General features: G+C 29.6%; 5 protein-coding genes across 5 annotated transcripts; 1 reads left to right on the top strand and 4 right to left on the bottom strand. All coding sequences in view use genetic code 12, as the record gives it.

Moving 5' to 3' along the window:
- Positions 1-948: 948 nt before the first annotated feature.
- MET28 (Met28p) lies at positions 949-1,776 on the bottom strand (the record flags this gene model as incomplete). Its single annotated transcript, XM_051759939.1, has 1 exon — positions 949-1,776. One exon carries the CDS (start codon positions 1,774-1,776, stop codon positions 949-951), a length of 828 nt encoding a protein of 275 aa, XP_051612140.1.
- Positions 1,777-3,410: 1,634 nt separating this feature from the next.
- RTF1 (Rtf1p) lies at positions 3,411-5,051 on the bottom strand (the record flags this gene model as incomplete). Its single annotated transcript, XM_051759937.1, has 1 exon — positions 3,411-5,051. One exon carries the CDS (start codon positions 5,049-5,051, stop codon positions 3,411-3,413), a length of 1,641 nt encoding a protein of 546 aa, XP_051612139.1.
- A 654-nt stretch (positions 5,052-5,705) lies between these two features.
- RPS28B (40S ribosomal protein eS28) lies at positions 5,706-5,973 on the bottom strand (the record flags this gene model as incomplete). Its single annotated transcript, XM_051759936.1, has 2 exons — positions 5,706-5,906; positions 5,971-5,973. 2 exons carry the CDS (start codon positions 5,971-5,973, stop codon positions 5,706-5,708), a joined length of 204 nt encoding a protein of 67 aa, XP_051612138.1.
- A 1,191-nt stretch (positions 5,974-7,164) lies between these two features.
- On the top strand, positions 7,165-8,541 carry KGF55_004974 (uncharacterized protein; the record flags this gene model as incomplete). Its single annotated transcript, XM_051759935.1, has 1 exon — positions 7,165-8,541. One exon carries the CDS (start codon positions 7,165-7,167, stop codon positions 8,539-8,541), a length of 1,377 nt encoding a protein of 458 aa, XP_051612137.1.
- Positions 8,542-8,547: 6 nt separating this feature from the next.
- KAP120 (Kap120p) lies at positions 8,548-13,400 on the bottom strand (the record flags this gene model as incomplete). The annotated part of the gene is made up of 3 exons (XM_051759934.1): positions 8,548-8,568; positions 8,675-10,401; positions 10,685-13,400. 3 exons carry the CDS (start codon positions 13,398-13,400, stop codon positions 8,548-8,550), a joined length of 4,464 nt encoding a protein of 1,487 aa, XP_051612136.1.
- Positions 13,401-13,450: the final 50 nt, after the last annotated feature.

The raw sequence follows: 13,450 nt of genomic DNA, 5'->3' as shown, positions 1-13,450 counted from the left end.
ATCATATTCTCAATCTTGTCCACATCATTAACTCTCTTTCGTGAAAAAAAATTGGTCGGTATAGATTCCAGAGTTTGTGTAATAAATTACTTTTTTTCTGCTGCATTTTCGCACCAAATATTTCCTACTTGAATTTTCAACTTACATATCTTGGGTTCAAATCTTTTAAAAGCCCCTAGGTTGTTTTTGTGTAATAAAATACATTTTTTCTGCTGCAACTTCTCGCCAACTTTTTCCTACTTGAAATTTTGAATTCCAGGTCTTAGGTTCAAATCTTTTAAAAAACATGGTGCTTAGGTTGTTTTTGTGTAACAAAAATTTTTTTTCTGCTGATATTTCGCACCAAATTTTTCCTACTCGTCAATAAGTGTAATTAGGACCTAAGTTCGAATCTAGATCCTCTAAACTAGATTTTGTTTAACTACTAGTTAGTTGTTGCTGAAGAGTTTATCGATATCAGATTAAATACTTTTTTGGAGAAACAATAAAAGAATCCATTTATATTATTAAATTATGGAACTAATAATAAACTTTTTCTATTAATAAACAAAGCTAATGGAAAAAGCCATTGTATCAACTATTAAACTTTATAATATTCTAAACTAAATCGTCGAATTAAATACTGAAATAAAAAAACAAATCGTATTGAACAAAGTTAGAGAAACTTTTCAATATTAATAATAATATACCAACACCATATTACGAGAGTTGGATCTCGAATTGAATAAAAAAAAAATCATAATCATCATTATTATAATCATCATATTAGTAAAATGACCCTTTGATTTGAAGTTGTCATTGGTTTTCGTTAAATTTTTTGCTTTTTATTGAAAATTAAGCTAGGTTTCTTTTGAACAAAATGTAAAAATTAGTATTATTCATTTGCATGTTGAAGACAAATGAAAAAATACAATTTCACAATATTTGTATAATCAAATTAATTAATTATCATACAGTAAATTCAAAAGAGGAAGAATTTTTATTAATTATTGATTTTTGTTTTATAGTTTCTAATAAATCATTATTTTTTTTTTCATTTTGTTGAAATATTATATTTTTTAAACATTTATTTTCCATTTCTATAGTTTTTAATTTTTTTTCTAAAATTTCAACTTTTTCTTCTAATTCTTTTGATTTTTTTTCCATTTCTTGTTCTTTTAATTTTTTTTTAATTCTAAATCTAGCTGATGCTGCTGTATTTCTCTTTTTTTTATCATCATTTGCTGCTTGTGTTGCTGATGATGATAATGAATTTTGTGGTGTTTGATGTTGTGAAGTTGAATTAGTAGTATTACTATTAATTTGATAAATTGGTGAAGTTGAAGAAGTTGTCGCTATTGAATAAGGTGTAGAAGCAGTAGATTTATTATTGACACTGTTGCTATTTACAAATGAAGGTAATTGTTGTTGATTATTTAAAGAATTATGATAATCTTGTAATGATTGTTGTGATTGCTCTTCTTGTTTGATTTTTGGAGATATCAAGTCATTTTCCACTATTTCTTCTTGTTTGATTTCTTGATGTTGTAATTGAGGTTTATTAGGTATTATAACATTATCATTCATAACAATTAATGAATAAAAATCATTTATTGCTGCTTCACTAAATAATTCAAGATGTTGTTGTAATTCTTCTTGTTTTGTTAAATCTGAATCATTATAGAAAAATCCATCATCTATTGATGCAATGTCATTATTATCTTCAGGATTTGATAAAGATATTGGATCAAATTCTAAATTTAAACCATTTATATAATTATTTGGATGAAAACTCATTTTTCCTTATTTGATCTCTTTGAATTTAATATAGTTGTTGACTTTAGGTAAAATTAATTTCTATTATACATGAAATATTGTATTGATTCCTTAACAGTAGTATTTAGATTGATGTATGTTGTTGATAAAATATCTAATATGTATGGCTATGAGTATGAGATGTGATACTTGTTTAAATATATATAGCTATGATACTTATAATATATATATAAGGTATGAGTATGAGTGTGAGTCTTTTAACAATAGAAAAAGTTTTTTTTTTTTTCCTTTACCTGAAAATTTTTTTTTTCTATTAGTAATTAGTCTTAACACAAGTACAATCCTATTATCTAATACCAATCAAGTAATAATTAACCGCTGATCAAATTTAGTTCTACTATATTTTCTTGTTAAAGCACTCCCTTATTAAGGGTTAATATAGAAAAATACAGCAAGAACTCTGTTGATACTTGAGTTCAAAAGAGTAGGTATGATTAGAAGAACCACAATTTACTTGGGCTTACTCATTCTATTCATGTAGTATAGACAACTAGAATAGTAATGGTTGATATGTATTGTTTAAAATATTGAGTTAGATTTGTATTTTGTGGAGGGAAGTCTGTTTAAAATTTTTAGCTCGTTTCTATGTAGAATCTATAATACAAATTAAGAATTAAATTTCGAGTCCAATTAACAAAAATGGTTGTCAAGTGGTTCACCTAGAGGTAAAATTAATGGCAAAAGATAGTTACCACGTTTAGTCTTTGGTCTTGAGTGTTTAGTTTTTTTACTTGAACTTTTCTTGCTCAACAAAAATTTAGATTGATTGATTTCTTTAAAATAAGTTAAAAAATAATTGCTGAAACGGCCGTTGATCTTTAGATTTTCTTTTTTTCCGGAATTATGAAAAAGTCCCGACTCGTACATTACAATTTTGGTCAGTAATTGGAACGACTTCTCGTTTCAATCGATTCGGGATAATCCGTTATTGATCATTATGTAACACAAAAGAGTTTCAGATCGATTTCTACATTGTTCGTAATTACATAAGTCTTGCATTTGATTTTGAGACTCATAGCTGCATAAATTGTGATTCAAATACCATTCAAATTTGGCAATGGTAAATAATTTTATTGTAGGGTCAATTATTATCCAAATATTATAGTCTAAAGTCCTTCAAATAGAAATGTAGAATACTTTAATTTTTGGAAGTCAAAGTATTTTGAGTATGAGACCTTTGTTTTATAGATGTAAAATTTATTCAACTCGACATCAAGTTTGGATTCTCTATTTGGTCTAAAAGAAAAACGCTAAAGTAAGATTATTTTATGAGATGAAAGTATAGAATATTTGAGTTAGAAGTATTACCTTTTCAAAGTTCATACCTTTGCTGTTTAGCAATCTAGACTACTGATCTTATAAGAAATTGATCGTGAAGTAACATTTTATTCTGAATTTTGATCAAATCAAACAATCATGACTTTGGAAATAAATTAACATTGTATTGTTGAAGATACGACCAATAGCCTCTCACATTGATGATGTAAATTGATTAATAAGTCCATACCAAAACCGATAACGAACAAGTTCCGTCTCATAAACAATCCTATTTCAACAGAATTTAAAAAAAAAAATAAAAATATTTATTCAATTCTTTATATAAACAATTCAATTTCTAAATCAATTGAATTAATTAATTTATCCAATACTCCTAAATCTCTATAAGTAGAATCAGCAATTTTAGCTTCTTGTTTTGATTTTTCATTAATTAATTCTTGCATATTTAAATTTTTTAAAGCTTTTTCATTTTCTTGATTTATTAAATCTTGATAGAACATTCTTGTTGTTGTTTTTAATCTTGAAAAAGGATCACCAGAATCAAAATTTGAATTATTTAAATCTGATTTAAATTTTATTTCTGCTTTTCTTATATTATCTAAATTATATTTTCGATTTCTTTCATTTACTTTTGATATATTTTGCTTTTTTGATTGATTTTGTGGTAAATCAGGTTTATTATCTAATATATTTTCTATGTTTTTGATTTCTTCAATTATATGTTTAGTATTTTCTAAATTACCTTGTTGTTTATTGATTTTTAATTCATCCATTAATTTAGCCTTTTGTTTTACTGCATCATAAGTTGTATAATTTCCTTTTTCTTGTTGTATTTGTTGTTTTTTAGCAATCATTTCATTTATATCTTTATCTGTAAGACCTTTATTGAATAATTGTTGTAACTGTTTATGTTTTTCATTAATATCCTCAAGAAAATCTATTGATTCTCCAGTTTTATCTAATTCTATTAAATATTTATTTAATTCTTCTTTCGTTATTGGTGAATCTGAAAACATATTCATTGGAAATGGTTTTTTTTGATTTTTATTTTGACTTACTAAAAAATATAAATCATATTTTGAATTTCCAATTTTATAAGGTTTTTCTGGTCTAGATTTTGATTCTATTATTTTAACCATCCTATACATTGGTTGTCTAGTTGCTCTATCCATACCAACATTAACTTTGGTATATGTATCTACAACAGCATCTTCAAATCCTGAGTGATAACAATATTGAGCCAATAAACTTCTACCAACTCTAATACGATTTATATCTTCCAATTTTCCTAAAGTTGTCAGTTTTTTATGTCTTGATTTTGATACACCTCCCCATATTTCTTGATTTTCATCATCTAAGTAGTCATTTTCTGAACCTAATGATTCTTCATCTTCTTCGTCTTCATCCTCTTCTTCAGATCCATCATCATATTCTTCTTCTCTTCTAGTTCTTCTTCTTGAAGCTTTTTCTCTTTGCTTTTTCAATTCACTAAGTTTGTTTTCTTTATTCGATTTACCAGTTCCGGCTTTAACACGACTTGAGCTTCTTAATTTTTCACTAGATTTTTTAGTTTGTTGATTTTGAGATTTCATACGTTGTTGTAAATATTTCTTTTCATTATATCTATCCATTTCTTGCTCTCTTTCGAATAGAATTTGTTCCCTTTTAACTTCATCCATATCTTCCAAATCATCTCGATCTTGCTCGTCTTTATATTTACCTTCTAAGGGATATGGATTGACTAACTCCTCTTCTTCCTCTTCATCATTATCATCGTCTGATCCATCATCGTAATCATCAGTCTCAACTTTTCTCCGTTTGGCTAATACCGTATCATCTTCATTTTCATCTTCTGAATAATCTCTCGTTATTTTACGTTTTGACAGTGATATTTCTTCTTCAGATTCATAATCTTCTCCACCTGCTAAAGCTAATAAATCATCTTCTAAATCAGACATGTTTAAAATTGCTATTCGTACTAATATGAAATGTATAAAGTCGCCGTATGTAAGTGATTGACTTGTAGTGATTGATGTTTGATTCTTATGAAGTTGATTGAATTAATCAACTGTACTTAAATGAGCTTAGTTTCTTATTTCCAAGTTTAGCCTTTCCATTTTGGTAACATTGTCGTTTTATGAGTGTCGCGTTAATAAATGAAACGAGATTGAAGTTTTGTCTTAGATTTTAATGTCTCGTTGTGCAAGTTTGCGTCAAAAAACAAGCTTTCAGGGTTCAGCCCGTACCGTATATCTACACACGTGACTTTTCACTCAATTAGTTAATTTAAGTGGAGAGTTAATACTACAACAGAATCACTACAAGCAACAGTCTTTACATCTGCTGTGTGATTAAAAATTCTGACGTAGAGCTGCTCTTGCCCCAATGATATTTTAAAATAACTTGATATGTATTAAAATGTTAATAATTATCTAATATTAACCCACATCATGAAAATTGTGATTGAAAACTCTACCTCTTCTCCTCTTTCATCTCTCGTTTCCCCCTCTTTAGTTGTTGGTTGGTTGTGTAAATGCATGGGATGATTTCATCATATTTTTGATTGTTTGACTGATGATAAAAATTTGTTGCTTTGATAAAATCGAATGAAATTAACGTAATCTTCTGGCTTCTCTTTCTGATTCCATTAAACATAAAATGTCATTTTCTCTAACTGGACCTTTGACGTTTCTGACGATGGTTCTGGTTGAATCTTCTAAAAATTCAACTCTAACTTGAGTAACACCACCTCTTGAACCGGTTCTACCTAATACTTTGATAACTTTGGCTAAAGTAACTGGGGTTTTAGTGTCCTTTAAGTTGTAAGTTAGTATTCCATCTTATATCCATCAACTAGTCATTTTCCTTGGTACATACCATCTTGATTAATTGTATGATCTTCTGATTGATTAAATGAAAAGATTAAATTTTTTTTTTCATTTTCTTTATGATTGAAAATTTCAATGAGTGTATAGAATTTGAGTGCGTAAGAGAAAAAAAAAAAGTTCGTGTGATCAAGTTCAAAATACTGAATCGTTATATATTCATCATTTTATTCACCATTGATCACCACATCAATATATTAGCTTGAGAGATATTCGTAATCATTTATCTAGTCAAGCTTTGGGGTTTTGAACATTTCATCGAGGAATTTCAAAACGTGCTTAAATGCAGACGAATTAGATACATTTATTTTGTAAGTTTACAATGTTAAATCAGAAAACTTAATAAATTGATATAGTGGGGAACTTATGGGAACCGTTGAAGAATATTGTTTCTAGCTTATGAGAACCGTTGAAGACAACTGTTTTTACCTACCTCATGATGAAAGAACTAAAACTATCGGAATCATCAAAGAAATTCATTTTGGGAAGAATATGACGCGGACCCTATTGGAAATGTGAGCAGATACTCTACCTAAAGTCGTTCCATTTATCTTTGGCAAAAGTTCAAATGAGAGACCTGCTAATGTTAATCCCAAATTTAGACTAAACGAATGCAACTCTTAATAATACTCTACGGAATCATCGTATTCAATTATTTTCGACCAAAATTTCATTGCTGGCCCAATTTAATATCAGGCTTAAACCAATCGTTTAAATTCGTGTTGGTATGTGCTCTGTAATTAGATCGAACTAAATACAAAGGGTTCTTTATACAAATCAAAATCATCAGGAGTTGGTTGAAACATTCTCAATCAAAATGGAGAAAAACATCTAGTGAAGTGTAACAAACTAGTGAAGTCGATATTGTATTTACCGTTATGGTTTTCATTAGGTGACTTCAACAACAGGGCAGAACATGAGCATTTATATTATTAAGTCTTGTTGAATGCTAACATGACTAACTTATTTGGTATTTATTCGGAAAGATAATTTTATCAAACGGTTAACGGTAATTTTTTTTCATTTTTCCGAGATCTCTTATCTCCTTCGCTTGACGTGAAGTATAATTTTATCTCCACCGAATTTAAAATTATTCAGATAGTCTAGATGATAAGCTTGAAAAAGCACACTTATTTCTTCTTCAACTTCAATAGACAAATATAGACTAGGTGAAAAGCTTACAGGAATGTCAACAACTCAAGACCAATCTCGAAATAATCCAGGTTTACAAACTTCATCAGCATCAGCTATATCTTCAGACACAACCGCCACCACATCATCAACTGGATCTCAACAGAAACCCAAAAAAATAAATGAATTTCAAGACGGTAGACAAAAGCCAGTGTATACATGGACTCAAAGTTGGAAGGATTGGTTTAAGCAAAGTTGGAGTTCAGACTATGACGATGCAAAAATAGAAAGTAGGTTGTTATCACAATTATCATTCTTTCCTGAGAGCGATGGGAAAAGAAGAGCATCAATTATAAATACAGATATTGGAAATAATCAATACATTCATGAGCTATATATTGAAAATTTAGAAAAGGATCCTAATCCCAGTGTATGTAAAGAATTTGTGTTGATACATGGATATGCTGCTTCATTGGGTTTATTTATAGACAACTTTGATCAACTAAGTTCTATACCTGGTTGTAAGATACATGCTATTGATTTGCTAGGTTTTGGACTAAGTTCAAGACCAAAATTTCCACAATTGCCAGCTAAAACAAAATCAGATATTTACAAGGTCGAGGATTGGTTTATTGATTCGTTAGAGACATGGAGACTAAAAAGAAATATTAAAAGGTTTGTATTAATGGGTCATAGTTTTGGGGGATATTTAAGTTGCGCTTACGCTCTAAAGTACAACCAACAAACTAACAAAGGCTTCACATCAAACATTATAGACAAATTGGTGCTTATAAGTCCAGTTGGAGTTGAAACGAGTAAGTTTTCATTATTGGACAATTCCAAAACTGAACCAAAAATCTCAATAGAACAAGAAATGTTGGCGGATCAAGAAGACATAGTCGAAGGCAAACCAATAGAAGAAGCACCTAAATCAAGAGGAAGAAAAGTTTTTGATTATATGTGGGAACATAATTATTCACCATTTGCAATCATTAGAAATTCTGGTCCTGTGAAATCTAAAATGATTTCAAGATGGACCACACATAGATTTGCTCATGTTTATTATCAAAATGAAAAAAATTTTCAGAATATGCATGATTATATTTATAGGGTATTTAACGGTAAGGGATCAGGAGAATATGCAATAACAAGAATATTATCGGTTGGTGCATTGGCCAAATTACCACTTATAGATAGATGTCCTCAAAAGTTTGTGGATATGAACTTACCTACGCTATGGTTATATGGTGACAAGGATTGGATGAATGATGAAGCAGGTCTTGAGATGACAAATGAAATAAACAAAATATCTAGAGAAAAACATCTCAAAAATTTAGCATCATTTAAAATTATAAAAAATGCAGGTCATCATTTATACCTTGATAACCCACCTCAATTTGCTAGAGCCATATTTAAATTTTTGGGATATTAATTTTATTTAATTCATTTGAACAATATTCTTGAAGTTCCTTTAATTTAGCTCTTTGTTTCAGGTGCAATTTTTCAAATTCTTCTTCCATTTCCATTTGTAAATCATTTTGCTTTTTGAAAAAATGAAATTCAACCATCTTCATCTTATTTATTAAATTTGATCTGAATAATTGCAAGCTTTCATCCATGACATTTATTGGATCATCAAACTTAACCATTTCTGTGGTATTATTAATATATTCAGTTGGTTCAGTATATACTGGTGTGGAAGTTCTAGCATATGCCGTTGTAGCTCTTCCAACTCTTCGTTTCTTCTTTCTCGTTGGAGCTTTTACTATTTCCAGACCTTGACTATCTATAATTGTTGAATTTTCGATATTTGTAATTGATGGAGTAGCATAAATATCGGCAGCAGTAGTTACCTTGTTAGTTGGGGTATTTGTTGGTGCAGTTTTTGCTCTACTCATGACATGTTTAGGTTTAACAATTGAAGGTTTTGACATTGATTCGTTCATCACTTTTTTCAAAAAGGTATCTTCTGGTCCCACATCATCTTGAGTTTCCAAATCATAATTCAAATTATAGTTAGCTCCAGCACTATTACGTTCTGAAATAGATTCTGCTTTTTTATTTTCAACAAAGTTTGTAGATTTTGCGCTAGAATCAACAATAGCATCAACTGAATCAATATCTGATGTTAAATCCCATTCACTTGCCAATCTTTTTCTTTTACTTCTCTTTGTTTTATATGTCAGTTTACGTGATCTAGCTTCAAAAACTTTCAATTTTTCATGAGTTGAAGGAACTTTTGAAATCTCGGGTGATTCAATAATTTCTGTAATTTTCAGCTGTTTAAATTTTTTAAAAGTTTTCAAATAGTTAATCATCCAATTGTAATGTAAGGTTTCACTAATCGTAACATCAATTGTCAAATTTTCCACATCAACACCATTACACGTTCTAGCAGCAAATGATTTTAAATAATTTTCCACCAGCTGAGTCATGGATCTAGTTTTTCTTTCACCTGTAGTTACAAATTTTAATTTAATTGTATTTTGAGGTAAGGTTTTATAGGAATCAAATGCTTTTAAATTTATATAGTGACATATCATTGAATTTTCTGAAGAAATCCATAAATTAAGTAAATGATAATCAATTGGTTGAATTAAACATTTTCCATTAAATGATTCAAAATTAGACTTGATGCTACATTGCAATAAATTTTTGAAATTAGGATTTCTTGATCGAATATAATTGATCTGTGGCCCAGTCCAATTTGGAAGAAAAATATTTTCTAGTCCGAGTTTTGTAAATAATTGAATCAAATTCATAATTGTTGAAAAGCTTCGATTTAAATTAATCATGTGGTCAAACAATGCAAGATTTTCTTTTGTATTAATCTGTTTTTTGATTGTTGTGAATAAAGTATTGTCATCGCTCAAATTTAATAACACTCTAGAGCTCAACCAGCTCAACGATGGAGAATTGATCAAGGCATCATGAATCAAATTATTTAACGATATAACATCTTCTGTTTCAATTCTAATTTTCAAATAAATTGGCCAAAGTAATTTAATCTCTTTTAGTAAATGAGTCCTCATAAATGGATTGACGTATAATGTAATTAAGATCCAACTAATTCTACTGTCAAAAATAGTCTCCAGGTATATTAATAATATAAATTTTTCTATGCAGTTTTTCAATGCTAAAACATCTTTATTGGTGGCAACTGTATTTTGATTCAATTGTTGTATATTTGAATTGACTTTATGAAATTCCAATTTGCTTAAACCAATTGCAGTTTGTGATAATTCACCATTCCTGTCCTTAATATGGTTGTTCAATTGCTCAAAGTTATCGACTAACACTTTGACAGAACCTGTCATTTTGTTATTTTGGCATATGAATTGTTGATGTGGTTTGTTGTGAAACAAGTAACATTTATTTTTGCAACACTTTTGTTTTTCTATGACAAAAAAAAAATTGATCACGTGATTAACGCAGATTTAACTTATCTATTTTACTCAAATGCTCAACTATATATTCATCCATTGATGAAAACAAAACTTTCAAATCTTGAGTTGTCATTGTCTCTCTCAAGACTCCTATTGAGTTCCCCAAATATTGGAATAAATTTATTGAACAAACGTAATCAAAATCATCCATTAATTTTTGATATCTTATTTTTTCATAAGGTGCTTTAATATTAGAATCCAAAAATGAATATTCATCAATATCGGAATATAGGTAATGTCCTTTATAATGCTCACAACTTCCATAATTATCTTCGTTGTGTTCCTCTAAAAAGTATAAGGTTTTTCTAATCACATCTAATTTTAAGTTTTGAGGCAAATTTTTGATACGATTGAGTAATCCAATCAAATTTATCTTCTTATCTCGAGCATTATTTTGATATTCAAGATTTTTTACCCATTTGGTAAAGAATGCAACGTCTACCCCTTCATCGATCATTTCTCGAAAATATGACAGCATTGTTAATCGACTAAATAATATGAACATTCGACTAGTTAAGATTAAACTGTTCTCATCATTCACGCCATATCTGAACATACTTTCTAGTAAACCACTTAAATGCATTTTTCTTATAATCAGATCATCAGGATTTATTATCAAAATTTCCATTAAAATTACAAAAATATCATAGGAGTCATCTCTCATGTCATTCAAATACTTTGCTAATATCTCGAATGGTGCGTCCTGAACAAAAAGCTCAGGCATGTATAAAGTATAGCTTCTAATAATCGATAAAATAGTAGGTAGTATTTCGGTGGAATTTAAAAGTGCTGAGGGTACCAATTTAAACAAATTTTTCACTTCTGAATCTTTGACATCGGTGGGCAAATGTTGTAATAGAATTAACCAAACTTCATATCCATCTTCTGAAGTAGTCGAGTATAAAGAAGACTCTGGTGTGCAAGTAAGTCTTATTAATTCTGTTGCAAGTGGAACCGCGTGGTATGAATCCTCATTCATTGAAACAATTAAATTTTTGAACATTCTTAATATTGCTGATTTCAATATGAACCCATCATCTTTAGACTCCCAATACAGTGGAATTAACTGCAAAATTTTCAACAAAACACCATGTTCAATCATCGGATTGCATTTCTCGATTATCAGGGATAAAGTATTCATTACGAATAATTTTGATTCAGTGGTAGTCAGTTCTTCAAACAAACGGAGTAACGACAGTAAAAAACTTTCAATAAACGGGGCAAAATCTAGTTTATCAAAATCCCAATCATCCACTAATGATTTCAAGCAACTTACTGCGGAAAGCTTTACCACCATGTCACCCAAATGAATAAAACGTGACAACATTTCATAAATTAGTTTTCTCAGTTCTTTTGAACATTGTACACCTACCCATTCAGATATAACCAAACATATTCTTCGTTGAAGAATGTTGGAATTGTGACAATTTGGAATCAAAGACTCTTGTAACACGGTGTTAAAGTCAATGTTATTCGCAATCGAATAAGAAGACAATTGCAAACTACATAATAAAGCATCTTGAGTGAGTACATCATCGGACTTTAATTCCTTGCTTATTTTGCGAAGTAGATATTCGGTCAACTGATTTGGGAAATACTTAATCAAATCTTGAAAGTAATTTTCGGCACTAGCTCTAATGTCAAATTCCCAGCTACTAGAAAGTTCTTGATTAAACCACTCTTCCGGTTCATCTTTCCAAGCTTCCAAATCCTGCTCTCTTAATCTCATGTACCAAAGTGTAATTGTATCACAGAGTCTAATGATATCGTCAGTTTGGAAAAATCTATCATTCAACTTTGTAATTGCCAAATGTACATCTTCTTTTCCACTTTTTTGTTTCAATGATAAGGCACCTTTTTTAAACAAGAACGAAGTCAATCTCTTCATGATACTAAAACTTTTCAAAGCTAGTTTTTCGTACAATTCATCACCTTCATAAATGGTTTGTGCCTGGGAATTAATAATCAATAAATTTGACGCTATAACTTCGTCAGAGCTTTTAAGTAGTATAAAGCTGGTTGGATTATAATTAAGCATTGAAATGTAAAGCTTACTATAAGAATTCACAAATTTGTCAATAACTCCTTGAGAGTGTTTCTCTTTATTTGATAAAAGCAATTGAAAGTGAGCAATTGTAGATTCAATAAATTCGGAGACCACTTGGTTCTTATGATACTGTTCAATTCCTTCTGGCATAATTCTTCGCAAATTTTTTAAGCATAAGTAACAAATTCGCATCAATGTCTCATTGGCTGACTCAGTCCACATGTAAAAAAATTGATCGTACAATTGCTTGAGTATTGAAACAATTTCTGGACTTCTTGTATGCATTTCCTTTCGTGAACTCCCGATTCTAACGCTTGATATTATTTTAATTACAAGATTCATTACAACCAAAGTGTTTTTGAGCGTAAAGACATCCTCAGTTTCCACTGCCTTTTGAAGTTTCAGAATCAAATTTTCGAATATATTCCACCCATTGGGATATTCAAATCTTGCAATTGTAGCAATTGCATCAGCATATTGAATTATCAACTGTTCATTTGGTTCTGATATTGAGTCTAATGCTCTCAAAATAATTTGACCCTTTTCTTCTTTCGTAAGAGCATGTTGTCTCGACAGTCTCCAATATTTATCTATCCCATTTTTGAAACATATTGTGGCTAGCCAACGAATTTGCAAGTCTTCAGTTTGAGTTGTGTAGATGTTTTGCAACAATAAGTGATAGCCAACTTGTACCTCCCATTGTTTCAATTGACGTTCCGCCTCTTGCTGCTGGGATTTATTATCAAACGAGGATGCAAAAGATAAAACTTTTGTAACGTTGTCATGGTTGAGTTCCATAGTCTTTTTCCAAGATGATTGATGCACAAATTAACAAGAAAACGGTATGT

This window comes from Candida pseudojiufengensis, assembly GCF_024610245.1.
Source record: "Candida pseudojiufengensis strain CBS 10847 chromosome Unknown scaffold10, whole genome shotgun sequence".
NCBI classification, from domain to species: domain Eukaryota; kingdom Fungi; phylum Ascomycota; class Pichiomycetes; order Serinales; family Debaryomycetaceae; genus Lodderomyces; species Lodderomyces pseudojiufengensis.
Note: the sequence above shows the minus strand (reverse complement) of the source record. Positions and strands in the feature narration are given on the sequence as shown.